At 40.2% G+C, this 26,345-nt stretch overlaps 10 protein-coding genes across 12 annotated transcripts; 6 read left to right on the top strand and 4 right to left on the bottom strand.

Annotated features, from left to right (window-relative positions):
• The first annotated feature begins 104 nt into the window (after positions 1–104).
• On the top strand, positions 105–5,988 carry LOC127068447 (tetraspanin-11-like). The gene is made up of 9 exons (XM_051004684.1): positions 105–845; positions 1,650–1,735; positions 2,193–2,405; positions 2,669–2,854; positions 3,267–3,389; positions 4,149–4,202; positions 4,281–4,373; positions 4,462–4,545; positions 4,781–5,988. The coding sequence occupies exons 2-9, from the start codon at positions 1,688–1,690 to the stop codon at positions 4,841–4,843; spliced, it is 864 nt and encodes a 287-aa protein (XP_050860641.1). The 5' UTR covers positions 105–845; positions 1,650–1,687; the 3' UTR covers positions 4,844–5,988.
• Positions 5,989–6,176: 188 nt separating this feature from the next.
• On the bottom strand, positions 6,177–7,292 carry LOC127068525 (carbonic anhydrase 3-like). The gene is made up of 3 exons (XM_051004807.1): positions 6,792–7,292; positions 6,445–6,669; positions 6,177–6,194 (listed from the first exon to the last, which is right to left on the bottom strand). The coding sequence occupies exons 1-3, from the start codon at positions 7,092–7,094 to the stop codon at positions 6,177–6,179; spliced, it is 546 nt and encodes a 181-aa protein (XP_050860764.1). The 5' UTR covers positions 7,095–7,292.
• LOC127068451 (carbonic anhydrase 7-like) lies at positions 7,292–8,949 on the top strand. Of its 2 annotated transcripts, XM_051004690.1 has the most exons (4): positions 7,292–7,803; positions 7,867–8,004; positions 8,077–8,430; positions 8,521–8,944. In XM_051004690.1, exons 1-4 carry the CDS (start codon positions 7,791–7,793, stop codon positions 8,760–8,762), a joined length of 747 nt encoding a protein of 248 aa, XP_050860647.1. In that variant the 5' UTR covers positions 7,292–7,790; the 3' UTR covers positions 8,763–8,944. The 2 variants fall into 2 exon arrangements, with proteins under 2 accessions (XP_050860647.1, XP_050860646.1); XM_051004689.1 differs by having other exon boundaries at positions 7,867–8,430; positions 8,521–8,949.
• Positions 8,950–8,995: 46 nt separating this feature from the next.
• On the top strand, positions 8,996–10,542 carry LOC127068450 (carbonic anhydrase 2-like). Its single transcript, XM_051004688.1, has 7 exons — positions 8,996–9,116; positions 9,185–9,358; positions 9,424–9,568; positions 9,806–9,911; positions 9,975–10,077; positions 10,157–10,293; positions 10,395–10,542. Exons 1-7 carry the CDS (start codon positions 9,080–9,082, stop codon positions 10,512–10,514), a joined length of 822 nt encoding a protein of 273 aa, XP_050860645.1. The 5' UTR covers positions 8,996–9,079; the 3' UTR covers positions 10,515–10,542.
• Positions 10,543–10,554: 12 nt separating this feature from the next.
• LOC127068452 (carbonic anhydrase-related protein-like) lies at positions 10,555–14,689 on the top strand. 2 transcript variants are annotated; one of them, XM_051004692.1, is made up of 8 exons: positions 10,555–10,745; positions 10,866–11,000; positions 11,084–11,228; positions 11,297–11,402; positions 11,475–11,577; positions 11,650–11,801; positions 11,859–11,979; positions 14,601–14,689. In XM_051004692.1, exons 1-7 carry the CDS (start codon positions 10,709–10,711, stop codon positions 11,964–11,966), a joined length of 786 nt encoding a protein of 261 aa, XP_050860649.1. In that variant the 5' UTR covers positions 10,555–10,708; the 3' UTR covers positions 11,967–11,979; positions 14,601–14,689. The 2 variants fall into 2 exon arrangements, with proteins under 2 accessions (XP_050860649.1, XP_050860648.1); XM_051004691.1 differs by lacking the exon at positions 14,601–14,689 and adding an exon at positions 12,078–12,161 and having other exon boundaries at positions 10,556–10,745.
• On the bottom strand, positions 11,993–13,993 carry LOC127068419 (MYCBP-associated protein-like). The gene has a single exon (XM_051004602.1). The coding sequence runs from the start codon at positions 13,953–13,955 to the stop codon at positions 12,066–12,068; it is 1,890 nt and encodes a 629-aa protein (XP_050860559.1). The 5' UTR covers positions 13,956–13,993; the 3' UTR covers positions 11,993–12,065.
• Positions 14,226–14,948, top strand: LOC127068524 (carbonic anhydrase 3-like). The gene is made up of 4 exons (XM_051004806.1): positions 14,226–14,232; positions 14,304–14,492; positions 14,601–14,742; positions 14,816–14,948. The coding sequence occupies exons 1-4, from the start codon at positions 14,226–14,228 to the stop codon at positions 14,946–14,948; spliced, it is 471 nt and encodes a 156-aa protein (XP_050860763.1).
• A 533-nt stretch (positions 14,949–15,481) lies between these two features.
• Positions 15,482–17,793, bottom strand: LOC127068426 (uncharacterized). Its single transcript, XM_051004633.1, has 7 exons — positions 17,764–17,793; positions 17,165–17,397; positions 16,886–17,089; positions 16,632–16,813; positions 16,274–16,563; positions 15,931–16,193; positions 15,482–15,768 (listed from the first exon to the last, which is right to left on the bottom strand). The coding sequence occupies exons 2-7, from the start codon at positions 17,392–17,394 to the stop codon at positions 15,594–15,596; spliced, it is 1,344 nt and encodes a 447-aa protein (XP_050860590.1). The 5' UTR covers positions 17,395–17,397; positions 17,764–17,793; the 3' UTR covers positions 15,482–15,593.
• Positions 17,794–19,614: 1,821 nt separating this feature from the next.
• On the top strand, positions 19,615–24,564 carry LOC127068437 (homeobox protein MSH-C-like). The gene is made up of 4 exons (XM_051004657.1): positions 19,615–21,012; positions 21,102–21,260; positions 23,275–23,378; positions 23,495–24,564. Exons 1-4 carry the CDS (start codon positions 20,550–20,552, stop codon positions 23,801–23,803), a joined length of 1,035 nt encoding a protein of 344 aa, XP_050860614.1. The 5' UTR covers positions 19,615–20,549; the 3' UTR covers positions 23,804–24,564.
• An 8-nt stretch (positions 24,565–24,572) lies between these two features.
• LOC127068441 (DNA topoisomerase 1-like) lies at positions 24,573–25,965 on the bottom strand. Its single transcript, XM_051004668.1, has 2 exons — positions 25,774–25,965; positions 24,573–25,712 (listed from the first exon to the last, which is right to left on the bottom strand). The coding sequence occupies exons 1-2, from the start codon at positions 25,784–25,786 to the stop codon at positions 24,730–24,732; spliced, it is 996 nt and encodes a 331-aa protein (XP_050860625.1). The 5' UTR covers positions 25,787–25,965; the 3' UTR covers positions 24,573–24,729.
• Between the last annotated feature and the right edge of the window lie 380 nt (positions 25,966–26,345).

Here is a 26,345-nt window from a genome sequence, read left to right as displayed (position 1 = left end):
AGAGAGAATGGTTACGGGCGGGGATCGACTATGGGATGAGATAGAGCGTCGGCGCGGACGCAGCCGCATATCTGGACCATCGGCCGACGCAAACTCGAACGTGAAAGAGAGACGTAGTAAGAGAGGGAAAGGAGAGGCCGAGCGCAAAACGGGACCCGTAGAAGGCTGGAGTGATCCGCGACAGCTCTTTCGAGAAATACGAATTATGAGCGAGTCGTGGAATCCTTCTCGACGGCAGAGGTCGCCCGTTTAGTTTGGATCCTCCACCGGGCGAGGACCCTCTTCGCGGTAGGATTTCGGATCGCGTCGGAAGATCCTCGCTCTCCTCTCTCCATTCTTTCCTCTCAATTTCAAGTGTATCGAGAAAAAGAGAAGATGGATGGATAGAACGGTGTTCCCTGATCGATCCTGGTAGCTTCCGGAGAAAGGCGGCTGCTTGGCTACCTCGCTCGCTCTCTCTCTCTCTCTCTCTCTCTCTCTCTCTCTTTCTCTCTCGCGCGCGCTTTCTCGCTTTATTCCTTTCTCCCTTTTATTCCCTACTCGAGCCTCTTTTCTAAAGAGTCCGCAGATATATCTAAAAACAACCCTCTGTGACGTACGTGATCTAGCGCGGTCTACGAACCACCTGTGAACTCCTCTCACTTTGGAATTAGCTAGTTGGAATACGTAACGATATTGATGATAAATGGTGGTGTTGCTTGCCTTAATGTTCTTCGTAGTTCGTCATTTATTTTCTTTTTAATTCTCGTGAAAGTGAGTGTCCCACTCGACTTTGCTGTTCTCGTTAGAGGAAAACTACCGAAGCAATAATTGGCACTTCGAGGGAGATAACTTGTTGACCACAGGTAAATCTAGCTCAACGGCAAATAAACGATCGATAGAGCGACTGATCGATAAGTTTTGACCTTGCATTCGATAATTACGATAACAAGTCTTTCTTTATTTGTTGCTCCGTTGTTTTGTACGAATTTGTAGAAACGCAAGTAATAATTCGGGGATAAAACGTTTGGTAGATCGCTACTTTTCAAAGACGCTTTAGAAAAATCGTTACTCTTTAAATAATCGTTATTTTTGTTTTTAAATTCGTTACTTTCGCAATATTATATAGATTATTTAAGCAATTTTAAAGTTATCTCGCTGGTCGCTTAGTAATCGACTACTCAGGGAAATACGTAATAGCAATGTGTTGACATAATACTCTTGCTTCGGTCGTGCAACTTCAAAGAGCCACGTGACGGTCTCTTGCATACTCGCAAAACCCTGTTGGTTGACGACTAATGAATTTCGCGCTGTCCTTTGATCTCAACCAATGCGACTTCCAATATACATATACATATATACGCACGCGCGCGCGCACGCAGCCATACACATATACACGTATGCGTATACAACAATTACTTTTCCCACGTTAAAAAGTTTCTTAGAGTTTCGACAACGCGTTCGAAGAAATTACTCGCGGACGAGTTAACAGCGTTCTTAGGAGGAACAAACGCACTTTACAAGCAACTTTCAAAGGACTCATTTTGCACATCCCTCGGTGTAATTGCATCTGTCAAATGAAACGTAAAACGTGTGCTCGATCGATCGTGTATAGTTTCGTCTACGTGAAAAGGAATTTGTACTTTTTTTATTTATTTATGTGTTCGCAGATTGATGACTGTTTGGACGTTTTTGCAAACACGTCGGAATGAAATACTTGAAAGTTGCAGTGTTCACGTTCAACCTGTTAATATGGGTAAAAATAGTCAATCATTTTCTCTCTTGTATATTTATTAAAAACCTTAGAGCGTATGAGTACGTTGAAAAGTCAACGTAGGTAATTTTTCGCCGTACCATCGGGCCATGATTAAACGGTAGAAAATAAATCAGTCCGTACGATTATTAATTCAGTCATATCTCTACTGGATTAAAAAAATGACGACTCGCGGGCGGCCAAACGAATCGTATCGATTCTCCTCTCTCCTAGCATTTAATTTGAATCAACGAACAAGAGAGCATGGACGCGTTCGATATATAGTTGGAGTGTAAGTGCATGCATACATCGGTCAAGCGCAAGAACGAAAAAAAAGGAGAGCGAAAAAAAAAGAAAAAATATAGAAAAATCGTCCCCCCCTTGAAACACTATTATTGTCCGTGCCTCATTCCACTGTGTTCGAGATGAAGCCGGATAAAAATAAATATATTCCCGACAGTTGGCCGGTTGTACGGTGCTAGTTATAGGAGCATGGTTACTGTTGGAGCCGAGCAAAGGACACCTTCTGAATCTTTTTCTACCCGACGTCAAACCCCACGAGACGATTGATTTGATAGCGTACAGCCTGGTCGGCCTCGGCTTCACCGTCTTTATGGTGGGTTTCTTTGGTTGTCGTGCTGCCGTGCGTGGAAATCAGTGCATTCTCGCCACGGTAAGGACACTTACAGATACATCTCCGTGCATTTACATGGAAACATTTAAATATCTTCGATAAGAAAAAATAGTTCCTCGAGGTCATTTCTATCTAACGATAAAGGTTCAGGTGTTCATATTTAGTTTGCCACGTGTATAATGCTCTTGAATAGCTATTCTTATGGTTATAACACGTATTACAGAGATACCGCGAAGGTGTCAAGGTCAATATTCTATTCTCGTCGTGATTGTTTTGACGACTTTTTTCCTATTTTTATTTAGTACATGAGCATGCTGGTCGCCCTGATCGTAACAGAGCTTGTCACAGCAGCGGTCGGTGGGCTCATGACTTTTCGGATTCTTTCCGACTTGGAGGGAAGACTGTCCAATAAACTGACCACGGACTACGGCCACGACACTACCAGCGATATCTCATTTAGCCATAGTCTTGATTTCGCTCAGTACAAGGTACGCCGATAATTGAGTTTCTCGGAAATCGAATTAATTTTCTCCATGAATCAAATAGCAGTAAGAAACACGAGAGAAGTGCGCTGCTAGTCACGTAACATGTGGCTAAATATGATGGGATAAATCGATACACCTTCCGTGAGACTCAATGTAACACGATATCAATTCTCCTCTGCGATTTAAAGTCCTACAGCTTAAAAATTTATTCATTTCGTGACAATAGCAACGCGTAACGATATTGTACCTTATGATCGTCATTGTTAAAATTTCATTTGAAACGTTTCGTACGAAATGTTGAATTTCACGTACGAACGAGCTTTTAAAGCGTTGTTCCGCAAGACATATCGCGATATTTTGAAGAGTTCGTGCTCACGTACGTGTACACGCGCAATCACAAATGAATCTATTGTAGTTTAATTGCTGCGGAGTGCACAGCGACGCGGATTACAATGGTACGGCATGGTGGAGGGATGGCCAAATTTCAGGAAGCAGGCGACAGGTTCCAATCACGTGCTGCGTTCTCAAAAATACCGAGGTATTTTCACCTTTGATTAATACCTAATTAAACGATCGATAAAAATATTAAAACCGTGAGATAGATCTAATGAAACATTATTTTCTTTAGTTTAGACGGTGGAAATTATATCGTATAGCGGTGGCATTAACAGTCGCATAGGAAGATCTCACCCGATATCCTTAAGCGATACGCATAAGTTTCGACAATATCGATTTGTCCCTTTAAAAAAGATTTACGATACCATAGCACGTGGCTATAAAACGAGAATGTTTTTTTCCTTCAAAAGAAAAAAGGAAAGAACCTTTTTTCACGTCTTTACGACTCTTTCTTGCGAAGATATATACCATTGCAGTTTGCGATTCATAAAGAGAAGCCAAAATAGGAGCCGTAGTAGAGAGAAGAAAAAAGACCGATCGCGTAGTAAATTCCACAAATTTATATATACAGATATAGAAGGTACGTGCTGAAAAAAGTGTGTCAATGAATCGAGGCGAATATCTTCGGTAGTACGAGTCGTAGAGACTTCAAATAAAAAATATCTTAACGAACGGATGCTTTTCTATCAGCTAGCTGAGTCATCTCGTCTTCAGGGATTCGTCGCAAACAATTTTTTATAAATAAAAATTACTAGAGATCCAACTTTCTCTTTTTTTCCACGTAGAATGAAAATCTTTTCTTACTAGGGTAGGTGAATCCTCCTATGCGCTATTAATGGTTGCCGATGTACACGTAAGATTCTATTCTTAATTATCGACATTTAAATAACGTTAATTGTAGGTAAAGAATACAGGTAGTCCGATGAGCGTTGTCTCGAGAGTATTTCACAAAAACGTGAGTAGTTTAATTAGGAGTGCGTTATAGAGACACGAGAACCACGGTTTCATTGATCATCATTGATTATGACGGTAGCACGAGAAACCATGGCTTCATCCACAGGCGAAGGACGAAGCCGCGTGTCAAGTGGAAGACCAAGAGGGTCACGAGGGTTATCGACACAAGGAGGTGGGTGTTCTTGTTCTCTTGTCTTCTATCTAATGAAAGCTCTAAAAGTATTGGTACTTGAAGTATTTAATCGACGAACGTTCATTAGGGTTGCCTCGGAAAAGTTAGCAATTGGCTTCAGAGCGAGAGCTTCACGTTAGTTTTCCTGGGTATGGCAATGGCTGGCATTCAGGTAATTAATTTATGATAGCTTTTTTACTCTATGAAAATTTAATTAGATTTATTGCGCTGTTATCGAAATCACGACGACGACGACGACGACGACGACAATAACATTAATAATGATAATAATAGTAATAGTAATAGTAATAGTAATAGTAGTAATAATAATTTTATTCATTGATGCGCGATTAACGCGCAATCGTTCGAACGAAAAATAATTAATTTATAAAACATCTAACTTTTAGACTTTTGGCATAATCACGTCTGCGTTCCTTTGTCGAACTATCCGAGATATGCAAACGGATTAATCCGCGTCCTGAAAAGGAGATAAGAGTTTCTTTAGCCTTTAAAGATATCGAGGATATTTTGAAAGGAAGAAGAGAGGAGAAAAAGGAAGAACGAAGCGTTTCTCGACTTATTTCTTTGCTATTCAAACGCGATAGAAAGGAAGAAGAGGAATCGGACTCTCCGGTGGGACAACTTTTATAGCGACCTGCCTTTACGAAATTCGAGATTGTGAAGCTCGAAGAGTAATGACGCGAAAAGAAAATTTATTCGATCGACGTTGCTCCGAGTCACTCCCGTCCCTTATCGTATATTTATTGCATAAGACGAACCAATTTTTCTGGAACCAATCGAGAAAAAATACAGTGTGTTAAACCCGTTGTAAATACATATAAATACGTGTATCTCTTACGTGTCCATCTCAAAGAACTGAAGGGGAAAAAGTTGAGAGAATATCGAGATTAATTTTTCGAGAAGAAATAAAACGAACCAGTGAATGCCATGAACGTTGTCAAAAAGTGTGAATTCTTACTCGCATAATAATTTGTAAATATGCGACGTGCCAAGAGCATCCATCGCGACTAATACAGCGTGCGTCAAGTTTATCGTCATTTTTATTTCATTATTCTCTCTTTTATACTATTTTCTACAAATTCCGATGGAATCGTTTATAATACATATTTGACAAGGATGTGCCAGCTAATACTTTTCTTTTTTCCTCAACTATTAGATGCATTTCATATTTTTCACTATTTATAATAATTTTGACTTTTATTTGAAAATGAGAACAAGATTTGAGATACAACAAGTTTAGCTGACCCATCGCTCACACGCGCATACATATATATATAAAAGTATATATCTACGCACACGTATGTATATATATATACACATATGCGTAGGTATATACTTTTATATGAAACTCGACTTCGCGGCGATACGTGAGTATACATTAACAATGTCCGTATATACATGTATTAGAAAATATCTTTGGTAGTTCGTCGCATCGTTTATTTCAGTTTTCGTGTCAAATCAAAGAATCTTTTCGTATGTATGTATCTCCCGTTCGAAAGTATAAGCTGTATGTTTCTCTGAACGTACGTCACATTCGTAGAAATGTTATTGTACGTCGTACGAGAATAATAAAATGTTTTATTAGGCATGGCAATACCAGAACCCTTTTATTTTTCGAAATCGTAGCGCAAAGTACTCTTGTATATTTCGTTTCGTTTTAATTTTCTACATTGTATATTTAGAGGAAAGTATTTATGTATATAGTATATATGAAATTATAAATGTAAAGCACAATACTTTATCCCTTATAAACTTTCATAGAAATTTGCGATATTGTTCGCATTAATCGAGGAAGACAGTCTGAAAGGAATTAAAACGTAAAAGATCATCTAGATTGGTACGTATAATTAAAGATATTATCTTACTAAAAAAATCTCTGAAGGCTATGCGTAATGATAAACGTCACGTTCGTTCAAGTATTGAACCGGTCTGCAATTCGTCAGAAGCAATCCATCGCTCGAACGGATTTCTCTAAATTGTGCGACCTACGGGACTAACTCGTTATTTTCTTTTTCTCATTTTCTAATTACGAAGAAAGTCTCTCATCTACCTGATTCGAGGAAATTGCTACTGGAAGAGGATCGATAAGCCAAGTGACAATTTCGCTGCAGGGTGGCTGAGTCAGGGAACCGTGATAGGCGTAGTAATTCCTTCCTTCGGTATAATGTAGCCATGAGAGAGGAAAAGGTGGTATATACACTTTGCTACCGGGTTGCGTAATGTATCTCAAATTTGTTACTATGCAATCCAAGTAAGGATTGTCAACAGGCATTATCTGAAAACGTCCGCTTTAATTTGTTGGCTGCTTCGTTTATTAGTTTCCTCGGTAATGGATAAAAATAATGAGAAAGGGGAAGAGAGAGACAGTGAAAGAGAGAGAGGGATGAATCCTCGTACGTTAAAGAATGAGGACACGATCACCACTCCGTCCTTTGCACCTAGTAAAACTGCCTGGAGAGGTGAAAAGAAGCCACGTTTGACGTGTATGAATTGCAATTCCATCGCATAACGGACGTGGTTGATTGTATGCTCGCTTCCTTCGTTGTCCGATGGGCCCCAATGGAACATCATCGAATGAAAATTGTATATATCGGTCAAAGGGCCTCCTTTGATGAAGGGATGTGCACGGCCACACCAAGTACCACATACTATAACTATTATAAACGCGCGTTGAAATTTACAGCTCGTTTCGCGATTCATTAGGAAATAGAATCGGGCATCTCTGAAGTTGTACCAGAATTTCCATCGTTTGCCATGATCATAGAACAGGGTACTGTATTATGACCGATCCATTCGATATTATCGTACTCTCCGATCGCAATGGTCGTGGTGATATTGATCGGCGATTGATTGTAACCGGTACTCTCTGGATAAAAGGTTTTCCAAGTATGAGGTCCATTGTGAGCGGCATATCCGAACGAAAAGATCGGCGATTGGCATTCTTCTTCGATGACGGAGGTTCGTGAAAAGATGTGAGACCACTTCAACAATTCGCTGGACAGCAACGCTTTGTCGTTCACAAAGTGTAGATGAAATTTATAATCGTTCGGTAATTGAATATTGATCGCGCTCACATACCTAAGAATAAAACGCTACCAGATACGATCATCAATTCGGGCCACGAAAAGCCCAACATATTTTCATCGAGATATTAACCACCCGACGATTTTACTCGCAACTCATGGTACGTGACATCGATTCCATTTTTGAAAGATACGTGAACGTTGTTTCAAATTGGAATACTCGATAGGCAAATATCGATCTCCTCCATTGTTCTCCCGTTGAACGGTCGACGTTGAGAAAAGAATTCAAAATCCTTAAGTACGATGAATTAGAATTCTGCGAAGGATGTCCAGTCGATAAGAAGGCAAAATAGATTCTAGAAAAGTAGGAAATATGCAGTGCGCTGGTAAGATTAGAATTCGATCAATGGAATATGAAGTAAATCCTAATCCGGTGTGATCCTTCCAAGGTGACAGCTCGAAATGGGGACAATCTCCCGTGGATATAGACGACAATCATGTTCTTAGAGTAGAATATCCTCCTCTCACTATGAGTGGCCATTGGAATCAGGAAGGATACGCAAATATAAAGAACACTGGATCTACCGGTAAATTATGTAGAAACGAGCGACGACACTATTCATTTATCTACGCGCACATTTACGTATCGTTTTCTACAGTCGCGATAACTCTGGAGGGTAATAGAAATCCAGCTAGTATACGTGGTGGACCGCTAACAGACGACGTCTACGAATTTTCCGAAGTCGTCTTTCGTTGGGGCTCATCGAATTGTAAAGGAGCCGAGCATACTCTCAATGGAACGTGGTTTACAATGGAAGCTCAAATTATACACTTTAATCTTCGATACGAAGAAATTGAAAAGTGCTGGGACAAGAGAGACGGACTCGCGATTTGCTCCTATTTTCTTCAGGTCTATCAACTTCCTGCTTGGGACGAGCATCCATTGTTCTCGAAGATCACCGATAATTTGTATAAAATCACCGAACCGGAGTCCACCGCAAAAATATCACCTAGTACGTATCGCGTTTTCACCGAAATAAAATACTTTCCTTTTTGTTTTCCCTTGAACAGCTTCGAGAACTTCAGTCGAAACATTTTTACAGACTGTTTGAGTTGGATGAGGCAAGCCTGTCAAACACCAGGCTATTATAGCTACTCCGGTTCCATTACCACTTGGCCCTATTACGAGTGCGCAACTTGGATCATTTTCCCAGAACCCGTACGAATCTCGGAAAATCAAGCGCAATGTTTCAGAATGTTAAGAAACAAACAAGGAACGTTTATCAAAGAGAATTATCGGGAGGTTCAAAAGCTCAATTCGCGAGTAATTTACTATATTTGTTGAAGCTATGTTTCTATTTTTATAAATATTGTATATCAGCCCATTGTTGATATTTCATTATACTACACGCGTATATTTGTTTAATATGACTTAATAAAACACGTCAATGAGAATACACGTAAAGTATGTGTCAATATGTATTCGTTAACAACTTCACAATGAAACTACCACACGATATGATTAAAACAACTACAAAATCGATAAATTAACTAAATTAGAAAATGTTTTCAAAATTCAAAAACTATTTTGGATCGCAAACTTTCTAAATTACCTTTCGATTTAATTTCAAACACTGCACTAGGAAAAAACACTTAAGAACAATGCGGATCGGACGAAAATACAAGGACGGACGAAAAGGTTTCAAACGTTTCGTACCTAATCGTAATTATTTTCTCTCGTTGACGTGTACGTTCACTTCTTCTTAGATCACGATTTACACGCGATAATATCAACGTCATCGAGCGGTTTACCAAAATGGAGACAGTCGCCCATTGATTTGAAGCCGACCAATACGTGGACTCAAAAGTTTCCACCTTTGTTGTTAACCGGTTATTGGTTAAAAAAGGGAAAAGCGACGATGACGAACACAGGAAAAACAGGTTCCCATAATTCTCCGCATAATCTTACGAACAACGAACGTACGATCGTTTACTATATTTTATAGTTAACATCGAACTGTTGGATCAGTCAACCGATCCTTATTTACGAGGTGGACCATTGAGCGAAGACGAGTTTAAATTGAAAAATGTACAATTTCGTTGGGGTCCAAGCGATTCTCAAGGTGCCGAACACTCTATAAACAGTGTATGGTAAGCACGAATCGATGAACATTACGATTACGAGATAATTCAAAAATAATTCAAATCGTCCTCGATCTAATCAGGAAGTTGGCCCTCTTGGACCTTAATTTGCTTGATTGACATAAAACACTTTGATTGATTTATATATTCTTGACGAATTGCACAGAATACTTGACGTTATTGATGTAAGACATTCTGGCGATCATATCTAATCATCTAATAATCTAATCGAACATATAACTTTAGGTATTCTATGGAGGCGCAAGCTCTTCATTGGAATACTCGATATGGATCGTTGGAAAAGTGTTACGACAAATCTGACGGTATTGCGATACTTTCTTATTTGATGCAGGTAAAATAATTGCTCGCTTTTTATCGTCGCATACATGACTGATTAAAAAGTTTGTTTGTAAAGGTCGTTGGCTGTAAAGGAATGCCAGATAATCCAACAGTCGCTCGTGTTACCGATCACTTACCAAGAATTAAAAAGATGGGGAGTAGTATAACCGTTACACCTGGTATATAGAAAAAAAATTATTTTGCAAATTAACAACAGGTATGTCTCTGGATTATCTCATTTCATTTTTAATATCGCAGACTGTTTGTGGTGGATACTGCAGGCGTGTGCGGCTCCAGGCTATTTTACGTATCTTGGCTCTCTTACCGTGTCACCGTATAACGAATGTGTAATTTGGATAATAATTTCACACGCGATAAAAATTTCTTCTCGTCAAGTACGTATTTCTTTCGAATGAGGATCAAATATAGTTTAACAATTTTTTGATATATATATGTATATATACATATATATATATTCTTTTATTCTCCTACATAGATGGATGCATTTAGAAATATTTATGACTACAAATGGGATCCCATAGTGAGTAATTACAGGCCGCAACAGTTATGCTGCGGTAGACGAATTTTATATGCCACTGATTGCAGCATAGTTTGACGATTAATAAAAATTTATTGAAGCGACAACAGAGCCTCTGAATTTCTTCAAAGTCGATCGTTTCGTTGTTTCGATAAGAATCATGGACGTCGTTAATTAATCAAATGACGTAATTCGTCATTAAAAATTTCAATACCAGTACATCATTAAAGACAAATTTTTCGGTTAGTTTAAAATTCTACGTAATTTACAGTATGACACTTCTACCAGAATATTACAAGGGTTTGATCGGTGAGTAAAGAATAAATGAAATAAATTATCAGATTGTAAAATAAAAGGTTATATCTATTGATATTAATATTACATATATGTCAGATCGTTAATTCGATCGAATAAAATTTTATTATACAGGTTTGGGGAAATATGGACAATCTCCGATCGACTTGGACGACAAAATAGTTCGTCCGAAACGATATCCGCCTCTTATGTTAAATGGTCATTGGATGAACGAGGGAGAAGCCATTTTGGGAAACGATGGAAACGTCGGTAAAAAGAAGATGCAAATGGATGTTAATAAAATAAGCATGCTTATTTAAATATCGATCGGCAAAAGTTCTGGTTCGTTACAGCGACTGTCATTCTTGGTGGCAATAGAATACAATCCACAGTTTCAGGCGGCCCGCTATTTAACGACGTCTATGAATATTTTATTTGCAACTTTCGTTGGGGCGAGGAGAACTGTAATGGCTCGGAACACACTATAAACGGCACTTGGTCAGAGTTTACTCATGAATAATTTTAATAATTCTTACAACGCTTTTTTTTATATATCAAACTTGTAGGTTTTCTATGGAAGCTCAAATGGTACATTGGAATCGAAAGTACCTTTCGTTCGATGAGTGTTTAAAATACAAGGATGGCATTTGTATATTATCCTTTTTATTTTTAGTATGTTACGTGTTGCATCGTTTGAAATACTCGTTTGAAAAGTATCTCTAACGTCGAAATAATTTTTTTTAGGTCCCATCGGGAGAATACGTCGAGAATAACCCACAATTCGAAAAGATTACTGAAAATTTAAAATACGTCGTAGACGCAGGATCCGAGAAAAATATTCCACCGAGTATGTTTCATTAAAAGCAAAATAAATTTTCTATTCGTCGGTCGTAGTATTCATTCAACGTATTCAATTAAGATTCATTATGCTGGATGCGATGGGCTGCTCGCTGCGAACGTTATTACAGTTACCAAGGATCTTACAACGAAGGTTCATGCGGTATTCTCGGATATCCCGAATGCGTTACTTGGATTATTTTTCCATTGATGATTAGGATAAGTCCATCTCAAGTAAGCATCCTTTATTTCAAGAGTAACAAAATTACATGCAAATTCATACAATCGTAGGTCGATGCTTTTCGAATGCTGAAGGATGAGAAAGGTAATCCTATAAAAAATAACTGCAAGAAAATTCAATTGTTGCGCGGAAGAAGAATATTCTTGGGCATTTCTTAATCTCTCAAACAAGGTACTTAATCGAATGAGTTATAAAAAGTATTCGAATTTCGTATAATTTTTACTTTGATTATTTCACCCTTATATAACACGCACTTTTTATCTCGACAGACAGAACGAAGTGTCTATCCCATCCAATCGATTGTAAGAGTCAATTATCGCCGAAATACGTTCTATAATCTCACCTAATATCTCATAAATACGAACGAAAAATACCTCCTTGTAAAGTTGATTGCCGGTATACCTCTGCTCCAAGCTCACAGAGCTTCCTAATACCTGTGACTTCGTCGGCTCATTGTCTTGATTCTTATTCTTTTTACGATGCTTGTTAATACTTCCCGCAGATAATTGTGACATCAATGAGTCATTCGGATCGATCGGTTTGTTCTCTTTAGTTAAAATACAATTGGTCAACACAAATTCGCTCTCGATCTCGAAACAATTCGCAAACGAACACAACGCATTATATACAGCCGTATATTTCTTATCATTTACGAAAGTAGAAATCAATGGAGGCTTCAAGCATTCCTTGCAGAGATTACTGAATCGTAGAAGCATTTGCTGTCTCCGTTCTGGTTTTTTTATAAGTAGAAGGATCTCCCGAAGATCGTTCAGAGATAAATTCCAAGGTACGGCCGGTCGTTCGGTCACCTCGTGATAAAGTTCGCGTAATTTCAATATAATATCCATATGATAAAAATGATAAGGATTTTTAGCTCTGAAGACCTCGTTTTCAAGAAACAGACTACTGTATGCGGGTTCGGATGGTTTTCTATAATCGATATTAGCTATTATCTTCTCGATGATCTCTCGAATTATTGAGTCTTTGATACAACGATTTAAGTACAAGTCGATCTTGGATATGGCGAAACAACTCGATATCTTATCGTCTCTTTCTTCGGCACAACCCCAGAATCGACAGATCAATGGAGAATTGCTTATTTTTGGGTCTGTAAAGAGTCTCCAGGATTCGAGGAATACGTTGGACGATCGTGGCAAATACCAGATCTTCAGTTCCTCGATTTTTCCTGGTAAAACGATCCCATCGGTTTTGTTGAAGTAGAAAGGGCTGTCGTGTTTTTGGAAAAATTGAAAATTCGGTTGAAAAGACCAGTCTCTCCAGCGATAATGAATCACGATATTACCTTTGTTCTCAAAAGTGATCTTCTGCTCGGATCTCTCATCGACCCTACCACGAAAGTTGAAGTTCCATTCTATGGGTTTTTCGTTGGACCGATCGTTTGAATTTTGAACGATCTCTCGATCCTGTATCTTCAGAATTATTGCCAAATCTAAATCTTTACAGGGTTTGTCCTCTTCCGCTAACGTAATCGTTATAATGGGTTTTTTTGGCGGTTTCTTTGGCCTCACGAAAGTCTTACCACAAATTAAAAGTTTCTTCGTTTCTGGTTTCTTAGGCATCAAAAGCTTTATCTCTTCGTGCAGTTCTTGTTCGCGTTGTTTAAAGTACAAATTTCGTTCCCACGTAGTCTCCTTCAACGAGATACCATATAAACCTTTTTCTTCCTCGATCAATTCTGGTACGTCGACGTACGTCATGTCCGGTGGAAGATTCAGATCCTTTTTGGTCGGTACCATTGTTATCTCGGGCAAACAAACATCACCATGTTTAGGCAAGGATTCCGGAACTCTCCAAAATTCTGGACCACCGCGATATTTATCAGGTATCAGAGGAACCGGTATCGAGGCGTATTCCATCAAGTTTTTCAACTCGACCAGGGAACGTACTTTCTCGCAAGAGTTTATAGTCTGATCGATTTCGGAACGACCCGTTATAGATTTTATACGACGACCGATCTTTTCTCTCTCGACCAACCATTTTTTCCAATTTTTTAAACGTCGATCTTCTATATCCTTTGGGATGTCTTTTGTCAAATCATAATCAAACGCTGTTACCATTGTAACAACGGTCTTTGGAGTGTAACTGTCAGGTTTCTTCTTTTTCCCTATTTTCCTCGCGTAATCCATTTTTATATTTTATTTTGTAAAGTTAATCTTTAAACAGAGTCTCCTCCAAGTCTTCCTCATTAAAATCTTTTCCGTGTGGCACTTCTCCAACGATTCAAAGTCAGCGAGAAGAAAGGTTAATAGTTTCGGATTTAATTAAAAATTCATTTGCGTGGTACTTCGCGTGTATCGTATATAGACGATCGATACACATAATCGAACTTATCGAGAGTGACATCGAACGTGATATAATTAAATAAATAAATAATTATTTATTTCATCACGAACGCAATGGAAGGTACAAATCTAATTAATAATGGATAAACTCTGATTAAGTAGCTTATTAAGCCGATAGCTTTACGTGTTTAGAGAACGACGAAGACGTCAACGTAAAAAATGCAAAATTTATTCAAAGTCTCGCCTTTATAGAAGGAGAACTGCAATCTCCTATCGATTTGGATATCAGTAAAATGACACAGATTAATTTGGCGCCATTAAAATGGGTTCATTATGACGTTGCACCACGAAAAGTAAAGATCGCCAATACGGGAAAGACGGGTAACAAGTTCTACGTATTCCGAGTCATCGTTAATAATTAATATGTTCGCAATGAAAAATAACAAAGATCTCGATAACGCGAATGCAACGCTAGCTCAATTTTCGCAGCTCTCGTCGGTGCAAAGTGGGTACTGGAAGAGCCGTATATTAATGGTGGTCCTCTTGATGGAAATTACGCCTTTTCACAAATGCATTTTCATTGGGGCGAAACGGAGATATACGGTAGCGAGCATCGCGCCGATGGTGCAAAGTGTGCGAATTTTCTTCGTATCTCCTTCCTTCTTATTTTTCACGTGATCTCATTGAAATATCTTATCTTCAAGTACGCCGATGGAACTCCACGTAGTACACTTTAAAACGCAATACTTAACTCTAGAACATGCTCTTCGACAAGTCGACGGCATTATAATAATCGTTTATTTTTTAAAGGTAATATTTAATTCAAGTGTCGAGTAATCGAAACACGAGCTCCGTTGTTATTTTAATTATATTTCACGCAGTTGCAGACGTCTCCTAATATTTTTTTAAAGGAGATAATAAGCGCTTTGCCTTCCATTAAAATCGCTAATTCCAGCATTCGTTTAGTACCGATTGTTCTAACGAATATTTTTAAAACATTTACCGAAGATTATTTTATATATTGGGGTTCGACGATAACACCACAATGGACTCGGCGTATAATGTGGTTCATATGCAGAGAACCTATTGGAATATCCAAAGATCAGGTATAGAAATGAATCGTTTAAAAAGTAAATGCTTTGTTCCTAATTTAATCGACCGGCGATGTGCGAGTGTGACATATATTTTCTTGGAAAATAGTAGAAAGGAAGGCATTTTGCAGATAGACGAATTTCGAAATTTATACGACGAGAATACAAAACCGATCCTTGGAAATAGTCGGCCACTTCAGAATAGAGACAACAGGCATGTTTTCCACGTTTGTCCAACGAGATCGTTACACTCTACGCTTTTACCGATATCAAGAGAACAGATTGCTCTATCCACCCAAGCCAACTCTTTTCTACCGCGTTAAGTACAAAGAAATATAAACCGATTAAAACTATTAAATATCGAACGACGTATTAACGAGGATTAAACGATTTATCTTCTGCGTCTACGACGTCTTTTGATTCTCTCTTTGCGAAGATCGCAATTGGGATAGAGCAGAGTGCAATTGGCTCCACCCAAGCCAAGAACCGAAGCCTTTACGGATTCCAGCATTGCCGACCAAGGTGCATTTTTGGAAACCCTTCCTGTAATCCAGCTCATCCCTAAGCTGAAAAGGAAGTTGTCTTTATTATCGAGCGAAGGAGCAGATGTGAACTGCTTTAGCGAACGTCGGTAACGTTAGGCAATATAGATTTCTATATCATTGACAGTAGGAACAACAGGTCCCATAAAATTTCACAACGTATTGTTATTTTTTACAGTAGCATACCTCCAAACAGGTACCCAAATTTTACGACCATCGTTAGTACTCTTTGAATATTGATTGTCCTCGCAGAGAATTCTTCGTAGACAATTGGCAGAATCCATATCAGCAACCAGAGCCGCTTCGACCGATCTCAAAACGCGATAAGACAATTCGTTCAATTCCTGATTAGTGGCATAAGTCATCGGGAAGCCACCGACGTGTCTTTTAAAACGTGTCCCATCCGTGTCTGGCAGGTTAGTAGGCGTAGTGACGTTCGTCATATTTTGCTGCGCATAACGATCGAATTGCTCTATCATCATCGGCATACACTCCCATAAGTCCTCTATAAATTAATTCAAATTAATACCGTGGCATTCATCAAGAGCTGGATGACGAATAGACCAAACGCCAAGAAGGCTAACGCGGTGAGAGCAATTTCAAAGAAATCTTTCAACGAAAGATCGTGTCCCTTTCCTTTGCTATGATAGACAGGCTTGTGATGTTCCTCCTCGTGCTCCTGTTGTTCATGATGATACGGGACGTGATAGTAATGTTCCTCGTGTATCGCAGGGAAAAATTCACCAGGATGACCGAACTGTTCACCGTGACCGTATCCGTAGTGATGATAATTGTGCCCCGAAGCGGCAGGTACATGATCTGTCACGACATTTCGTTAAATCATTTTTCATTGTTACATAGAAAATTTTAATCAGTCCAATCTTCACCTTCGTTCGAGTTTGGCGCCTCGTAAACGCCAATTTTTCCGGAAGGTAACGGTGCTTGCATGGCAAAACCAGTGACCTCGCCATCAAATTCTTCGATGTCATGATCGTATTTAACACCTTGTTTCTTTTTCAACGCTTTGCGCGGTGAATAATGACGATATACGTCGTCCAAAGTAGTCGTCCTGTAGAATAGACTTATCGGCGTTTAATAAAAGTCAGACAAGTTTGGTACGTTCGGTGAAAAGATACGTCACCTTTGTAGCCAATTTTTATACTTGGAGCTACCTTCGTCCCACAACATCTTCTCGTGAATGGTCACGTTGTCGTTGCCCAAGGAGTCCGGCATAATAGGTTTGGAAGGTGCCGAGTTGGGTTTCCGTTTAACTCTGGGAAGACTCACCTCTTTGACAATCTCCTCTGCCATGTATCCATGGCAAAGATACTCATTCATTCTTTTTCTATCGATAAGAGAATTAATTTCAAACGGAGCAATTGATGTTATCATTTGTGACTTTTGGAATCTCCGTTTTTACCTGTGATAATCCATTTCGTTCAAAGCCTTGTCGAAGGTGCCGTCTATGGTCTCCTTCTCTACTATCGAATTATTTTTCTTCTGATACGAATCGGCAAACAAAAAGGATCCCGGCAATAGATCGATCGATAATATGTCGTCTTGATCGATGCAAAATTCATTTCCATCGTCGAAACATTCCTCAGCGTGCGCACGAAGGAGTGATAACAGTGGATAAAGTAAAAGGAACATTGTCTAAAAATGATTCGAAAGGAGTAGAATATTTTAACGGCTGGAGTCGAGGAAAGCACCGAAGAAACTGGACGGTAGATGTGGTCTTTCTCCGACGGGATAATTATCTACCAGAAATAATTGCTTTAACCGTAACGACGCCCGTTACTAGGAGCGTCTCTCCGTATCGGAAGAACTCGCGTTTGAAGAAGAAGACGAAAAAGAAAATGATACGAATTTTATTTTTCGTACGTCTCTTAGGCAACGCAAACAGAAAGGGTAGCCGTATTAGATTTAACGATTAATTCCCCATGGTTCCAACGATGCTACCAGCCGATTTACGCGTAATCCGACACCTATGATTAAATACCTTTATTAAAAACCACTTACGTAGGTCTTATGAATGTTTTAGGAGTAGAGAGTTTGTCGAGGTAAGCGGGACGGGATGGTAAGACGAGGTAATGGGGGCTTTGTTCCCCTGGGAACTCGCTCACCTGTCTAATATCTCGCGAGAGTGGCTATATCTGTGTACACCCTACCTATTCCGGCCAGTTATACATCGAGCTTACTGAAAATTAATCGCCCAGTTTGAAAGAATTCTTTACAAATCTTCTCGTCTTCCATCTTTTCTGCTCTATTTTTCTTTTTTCTTCTTTTTCTCTTTTTCCTTTTTCTTTTTTCTTTTTCTCTTTCCTTTTCTTTTTTCTTCTTCCTTTTTCCCCCTCCCCATTCTCTTCCCTTTCTGCGTGCGAAACAAACACCCGCCGTATCGTTATCGATGTTACTTCATTTCCCAATATTTCCTTCTTATTATTCCCTTATCATCCTCTTTATACTCGAAGCATTCGAAAGCGTGTTTCACGGTTTTTGAATAGGGTGTGGTACCGTCGTATCCACTGTGCGTGCAAGACCATCGAGGGATGCTTTCTACACGCGTGATCTCAGCCTCCCTTTCTCAGGTGCTTGATTGATCGTTCCAATTACATGGCGCAGCGTGCATCAAATGCGAGAGTAAAACTTATATCGCCCACCCTCCGTATCCTGAAAAAGGTGATCTTACAGATCGCTCTACAATCGACAATGCCTTTCGCGAATTGCAAGTAAAATCATTCCGCGAAAAAGAATATTTTTGTCCGAATCGTACGTCAACGTTTGAACAGCGAACTAGCGAATAGAGTCCACGAGAGAACTACGCCTGGTGCGTTTTCCACCGATCGTGAACCTGCAAAGTAGCGTTAAGGGTCGTTAATGGCTTCGGAGAAGCGTAACGCGTTCTTTCGTGAAATCATACGAGTCCGTTCGCACCTAACGACGGAAGGTGCGAGGGGCGCATTTTGTTTCAGGTATTTTAGGCTCAATATTTGTCCTCGCCTACGTAGGTAGAAGTCTCGCGTGAATACTCTCGCAAGGAAACGTAAACGTCGTTTGAAAAGGACGTAGAGAGTAGAAACGCGCTAATGAACCACGCCATTATCATAATTTATTATCCGAATAATCCTGATGGGTTCTTAGAAATTTTTTAAACGATGCTTCACGTAATTATAACCCGAATACGCGTAAAGGATCGATGGTGCTTGCGATATAAAGGGCATGCAATGGTCATTCCTCCCTTAAAAGACGTAGCGAGCTGCGAAAATTTCCTCGATGGATTCTACCGCGTGTAAGGACGAACAGTGAGAGTTCGCGCGGGTGATCCGAAGACTAATGGAAGTGCTGTTCGTAGAAATGGCGGCCATTGTGAGAGCGTAAAGAGGAACCAGCCTAGTTCAATGGGTCTCGATAAAGCATATCATCGATATTGAGTGTTGTCAGCTACGGGCCAAATAAAATCCTGATTTATTTCCACAGACGAGACCGTTCGCTCGTAGAAAATAATTCGCGTAGCCGATCTCGGAAGCGAACGAGCTAAAATACGTACATCGCATAGTGTTTGCACCTCGCTCGGATAAAAATAGTACTTTGACCAAATGCACGGTTGACGTAATAAAAGAAGCGGACGAGGAAAAAGAAAATAGATAGCTAAGGTAGTAACGGTTGCAAAGGCTCGTGAGAACCACTGCTCGTGGTTTACTAAACGCACGAAGGAGTGTTTTGCGGTGCTTTTTCGTGGTGTTCTTCTCCGAAGGCAGGAGCGTTTATCCATCCGTTCGACTTGGAGAGGGAGTATGAGGAAGAAGGAGAGTAGGAGAAGGAACCATCAGTTTGCTGACAGAGAAATCCTGGAGATAGGGTGCTCGAAGAGGGCGGACGTTTAGTTCGGAGCATGCGCCTGCTGGACCAATCGGCGCACCGTTCTTTAAACCGCGATGAGTTCTTTCTCGAGAAGCGAAGGCGTGTTACTGCGCGTACAGCGTACCCCGACCAAATATCCTTTTAGGCGAGAACTTTCAAACTTCCAATCGAAGCGTCGCTTCTTACTTCGATAACGTTGTAATTCGACAGGAGCAAGGATAAAACTCGGCCGAATGTATACTTATGCTTTATCAGATTCCCATCTTTATGCTCGCGATCGCGATACCTACTGCGTTTACCTACTGCAAAGTCGCATATCGAACGAACGATAAACGTTCGATAATAAAGAGGACTCCTCTCGAACGAATTATCTATCGTTCTCGTTCGAGAAAAATCGAGAACGTCCGTTCGACGATCGGATTTGTAAAAAGTCGACTGTACGATGGAACGATATTACGAATCTTTCGAGCATTCCCCTCCATTCCTGCGAAATAACAAGAAGAAATAGTGAATAGTCGGCCGGAGGCGAGGGAGGCGGGGTGAAAGGGGAGATCGGAGGCGCGAGACTTTTCTCCAACCTCCTAGGAGGATGACCTTCCCTCGGGAATGGATGGTGGGGATGTTGGGAGGTCCTTCTGGACCACGGACACGTGCCACCTGTCATACATTCGGAAGTACTCGCTTTCGGAAGACTGTAAAGAGAGATTAGTCGGAGATTAGATCTTGATCCGTTGACAAAAGACGTTCCACGTCGTACGATAAAAAGTGAGGGAGAATAAGTAGAGACTAGTAGAATTATACGGATTGATTCGAATCCGAGCGACCATGGCCCCATAGAAACAATTCGAATCCGATCGGTCGTGCAGTAATCGATCGTGAGCGAGCTTTTAGTAGGATCGTAAACGTCGGCACAATGCGATACGTTTGTTAGATATCTAGAACCGATGACTTTTGTCAAGATGGAGTATTGTCAGAGCCAGGAGAAGGCGTCGGACGGTGATATTTGCGATCTACGACGAGCGAGATCGCATCAGAATGCCAACGATGTTTGTTCTATCGAGGAGGAGGCGAGGTACGATCGCCGAGGAAGCGAGGACAGCGAACGACGTGCAAAATCACCGAGTAATCATCGAGAGACGATGGAATATGCATCCGATTCGAGCAGTGAAAGCTACAGAGAATATCGAAGGCAACGTATCGCGGAGAGAAGGAACGTGTCACCGGTCGCAACGTCGAGTGCATTCACGATCGACAATATTCTTGGAACGAGAAACGAGAAACGAGAAGAGGAAAGAGATTTTTCCAAGGTTTGTTACGTCGACAAGGAAGACGAACAGGACGAAAAGGACGAGAAGATCGTCGAGGGACAGTTTGTGAGGCCGACGGCTATTCCCGCCGCTCATCCGAGTACGTTTCTTTCATTTCTTTCTTTCAGTTCATTCGTCGTCCGTTCTTTCTCCTCCCTTCGGATCCTTCAAGTATTTGACATTTTTTAGACGTGAGTGGTATGTTGTACGCGCACACGGCTATTCCCTACGCCGATGGGACTCTTTCGGATCCTTCGAGTTACTCGACGACCTCGTTGGCCTCCGCATCCCTCTTGTACAGCAGCTGGTTCGCACAATCAAAACCTGGTCAGCTTTTTGGTCTTCAAGGTAAACTCTTCGAATCTCTCTCGTTTATTAATTAAACTCGTCCGAATTCGTTTACGACCTCGCGTACGATTGTTGGATCTAGTATATTCGTGAATTATCAGCCGAGACCGTATCGAGACCATCTCCTTTCTTCACGACAAAGAACTCTAATTACCCGCACGTAATAACTTATCGCCGTAATTCTATTTTCGCGAACAATGCTGGGAAGCGAAGAGGGATAGAGCGAGAGAGAGCGAGAGAGAGAGAGAGGGAGGAAGAGAGAAAGAAAGAGAGGGGTTGTGAAAGATCGGAGCGTTCTTTCACGTCTCAAACGAATATTGGATATTACGGGAGGCGCCTACGGTAAGAGCTTTTCGACACGCGAACGCCGCATCAACGAGCAACGTGTTACATCTCCCTCGTTTCCAACGCGTTAACGGTTAAATGCGAAACACCTATTTATGTATCTACCTAGAAACACGAAGAATCGTCACCACTTCGATTTCGAACGTACGGCTGTCGAAATACGAATTAATGTTTTTTTTTTTTTTCTTTTTTTTTTTTGAAGCAATGATCCCCATTCGTTAAGCGTCTTCGACAACACTTTCGTTCTTTTAAAATCATCGCGTATCTCCCACTCTGACAAACATCCGCCATGCTGTTAGGTGGCCATTTATCAACGCTATTGCTCTAACCATCTTCCGCGTACGTGCTAAATGTCTCCGTCCACTCGTAAATCTTGCTCTCGCCGGTTCTCTTTCTTCGTCACTACGTACGGCTCTTTTCGGCCCTTCTCACAGTCTTTCATCTTCCAAGAAATACCACAGCTGTGCCCCCCACCTCCTTTTCCATCGCACACAGTACGAAAGATACCCTGAACATTGGTCTTCCATCTTTTCAATCTACATGCATGTTTCGCGCCTACGAAAGCTCACGTACTTACGTACTTTACGTTAACGCGATGATCGACCGGGATTTCGCGGTGTAAATCATCCAATACAGAGTCCGCTAAAATCCTCCATAAATCAAGTTTAATGGCCATATATCATGGCATTCTCGAGAACATATTTCACCTGCATCGCGTGCGTAAGGAATCAGCTGCCAGGCAACACCTCGAAAATGGGTCTTTGCGAATTCGTTAGATCTACGTCTTCAATGCGAAGAATCAAAGAATATCTTTACATAGTCATTATATTACGAAGCAGGAAAAAAGGAGGGGATAAAACACCGACGATTTTTTTTTTTTTTTCTATTGCTTCATCCGTCTCATCCACTCTTCCCTCCGCTCCCAAAAGGTTCTCGTAAAAATGACTAAAAGGTCTTGTACAAACGAAGCGACATTTATTTGTTGACACGTCGCGTAAGGGCCAGTAGACTAATAAGAGATCAAACAAGATGAGAGAGAGAGAGAGAAGGTTGATTCTACCAGGAGAAAGTTTCAGCAATTTTCAAGTTTTTCCAAATTTGTCTGAGAAGCTTACGATCAAATGGAGAGAATTAATGTCGGTCGTTGGGATCGAAAATTCTTTTCGTCCGATTCCAAGAAAAACGACAACGAGTTAATGGTCGAATAGTTTCATTATTTCGATGCAACTAATTACGTTACAATGTCGCTCGCACCTTCCCGCGAACGGAAATCCTAGGTAGATCTTTGCACCAGGATGATAATCGTACTCAAACGCTCTTCGGCATAAACTGTTTGCTCATCTCTTTGCCACATTCTGGCCGATATTGACAGTAAGATGTCACGCGTTCTTCAAACAATCCCGCATGTTTTAAACACGTTTGGTAACTCTAGACGAACTAACGCGTATAGGGCGGAGTCGGTGAAAGTGGTAATTGAGTACAAGCTCGAGGGGCCTTTGCCAAGCAATTAAGAAACGCGATTACAATGTTAAATTTTTATTATCACCACGATAAATCTTGCCGAAGATCAAACTGTCATACTCCTTTACGCGTTCTTCCTTTTTATCTTTACAACTTCTCGTTCACACTTTCTTCGATCGTTTACTTAAAATGCCACGTATTCTTTCAGCGCCAAAACCGAATGGCAGGCGTTCGAGAAAACCAGGAATCGATAGAAAACCGCGACAAGCATATAGCGCTAAACAATTGGAAAGACTCGAAGCGGAGTTCAAGGTACGTTAGAAGGCATTCGTAAAGAGCTTTTGAAAAAATGATTGAAAAATTTTCCGAGCGAGGAAGCTTTAAAAAGAAAGAAAGAAAGAAAGAAACGTCTCCTTGATGATTCGCAGATCGACAAGTATCTCAGTGTGAGCAAACGAATGGAACTTTCGAAATCTCTGAATCTGACGGAGGTTCAAATCAAAACGTGGTTCCAAAATCGACGTACCAAGTGGAAGAAGCAACTGACATCCCGACTGAAGATAGCGCAGAGACAAGGACTCTTTCCGCCGACTTATTTTCCGCCAAACCAGTACCCTTTGTTACCCTACTATGCCGCACCCTTGATGTTCGGAAATCCTTCGTTAGATGAAGCTAGCAGCAACGTCACGACAACGATACAGCCGCGTCCTGTGCTACCATCACCCGATACAGTCTGAACACTCGTCGACTCGTTCGAAAATGTTTCGATATTTTCTTTCCTATCTTCCTCTTTTTCTTTTCGTTGTTTGTTTTTTCCTTTTTTTTCTTCTTTCTTTTTCAAATCGTTGCTCTTTAGTGTCACCGTCATCGCAAATTCTCTATCGTTGTGATCAAGATCTAATAGTTAAGATATTCAGTAATTAGATAACTCGAAGCACTCGAGACAGTGTTTCGACCTGTACATAAATCTTTATGGTAATAAACATATATATATGTATATATACGTTTATGATGGAAATTTATGGAAATTTTGTCTTATGGATTACTGTAATATAATATTTTATACACGTTTAAGAGTTCGTTTAAATCTACCGAAGACGTTGGATCGTCTCGAACATAGTTCGAAGGTAGTTCGATGTTTGCCGTTCTAAGCACAAAAGCTCAAAGGATTATTGCTTTCCTCGAGCGATTTCAGCGATGTCAAATACCTCATCCAGGATTCTATCGCAGCATTCGAACTAATTGAAACGCAGAGGCATTGTTTATTTGATTAAAGTTTACTAACCGGCATCATATTTTTCAGGTGACCCAAGGAGCAAAGCACGATCGGATTAAAACTTCTGCAAAGGATTCAACGACAAGACAATCTAACACGGTCTGCGATATTAAAAATTGAGATAGCTCCTAACGACAGAAATAGATGACGGGTCGAAGACGTGAATTAACAAAGATTCATTTTCTTCGGGTTTCGAAGAAGATACGACGACTTTGTGCGACGGAGGAGATCTTGCCAATGAAGAAATCAAATGGAAAGAAGAAAAGATAAATCTAGAGTATAATCTTTATTAAAAATATTCCTTCTCGAGTACGTCGAAGTTTGGTCAAAAAAAAACAAACAAAAGAGAAAGAAAGAAAGAAAAATAGCGTCGAAATAGCAAAACAATTATACCGCTTTCTCTCTGCAACAAGGTTCGTGTACCTTTTTCTCTTCTGGTTTCTTAGTTTTCGATAGACTTTCGGTAACACAACCGACCGTACGTCGTTTTGGTTGAACCTTACGGTTTGGACACGTGCTTTTTTTAATCTTCGGAAAAAGTCTAAATTTTTTACGTTTTTTCTTCTTCGCTTTAGGTATATTCCCATAGGACGTACACGTGTCTCGTACTTTAACTCGAAACGTCGATTTAACAGTCCTCACGTGTACCGGCAATTTAATCGGACTGCAACTTGTTTCGATCGTTTCCATGTCATATGCATCCACGCTCTTATTGGAACATACCGGTTTAGGACCGATAGCTCCCGCGATCGCTAACGAATTTTCGGCACATAAGAAGCAGCAACTCTTGGTTATATCCCTTCTTGATCTCTCGCGATCATTGTGATATCTATGTCTTTGATCGTCGGTATTTCGATCGGCATAAGAGACCGACTTTTCCAGACGATCAGAATCTTTCCGTTTAAGTGCTTTTTCTTTCTTTCTTTCCGCTTTCGATCTTTTTCTTTCTTCGCCGTATGTCGAATCCGATCGATCAAAGGTTTGATATTCCCTGTCTCTCACTCTGGCTTGTCTCTCCGCTCTGCTAACTGGCACAGCCGAATCCTCGTATCTCTCGTATCTCTCATATCTCTCATCATCCTCCTCCTCATCATCCGCCTCCTTCTTCTTCTTCTTCTTCTTCTTTTTCTTCTTACAGAATCCGCAGTAACGTTCTCTTTTCGACTTTTTAGGTTTCGATTCCTTTAGCTTTTTTTGGTCCTTTTTACCATCCTTCTTCTTTCCTCGTCCGCATAATTTCCCACACCATAATACAAGCTTGTTGGGTTTTTTCTCTTTCTTTTTCGAATGTCTCTCCTCTTCCGTGTTTACGCTTCCGTCCTTTTGTTTGGGGTTTCTCGGATTTTTGGATCCCTCCAAATTAAAGGATTCTGTTTGAAAATAGCGTCTATGAGATTGAACTGATCTTTGGATTCGTCGAACCTGTTTTACCTGTTTTATTCATATCAGAGATCCATTTTGTGGGATAGATACATTTTAATTTTAACGATGAGCCGGTAAGATGCTTTGATCGATTTTAATACTTGTTTTTATTTAAACTTCTTCATCGTATCACGATAATAAACGTCATTGTGATTGTTTTCTTTTGTCGTTAATACCTTCAGAGATGGAACAGTCTAAAATTATTTCCTATTACTAACCACATAATATATAGGAATTCGAAGATCAAGTGAGTATTTTTGTCAAACGTTTTAATTTTATAGGTCGTATTCAAAATATCGTCAGTTCCGAAGTATCCGATAATTTCAGTCAGGTAACCCGATATGGAGGAAGTAATATAATAATTTCCACCAATAGGATTATTGATTTTGGTAATTTGGTAAGACTCGAGTAATTTGAGCGGATTCGAGTAATCGGAGTTTCCAAATCGGCCAATTGTTTTAGGTTATCCAATAACTTACACGTTTCGAGCGATCAAAAATAAGGCGTACCATGTTTACAAGAAAATTTAATAAACGTACGAAAGATATCCATTCTCGTAAACGTGTATACACGCATATACA

Source organism: Vespula vulgaris, chromosome 13, assembly GCF_905475345.1.
Source record: "Vespula vulgaris chromosome 13, iyVesVulg1.1, whole genome shotgun sequence".
In the NCBI taxonomy this organism is placed as follows: domain Eukaryota; kingdom Metazoa; phylum Arthropoda; class Insecta; order Hymenoptera; family Vespidae; genus Vespula; species Vespula vulgaris.
This window is presented reverse-complemented; position numbering and strand designations above follow the sequence as displayed.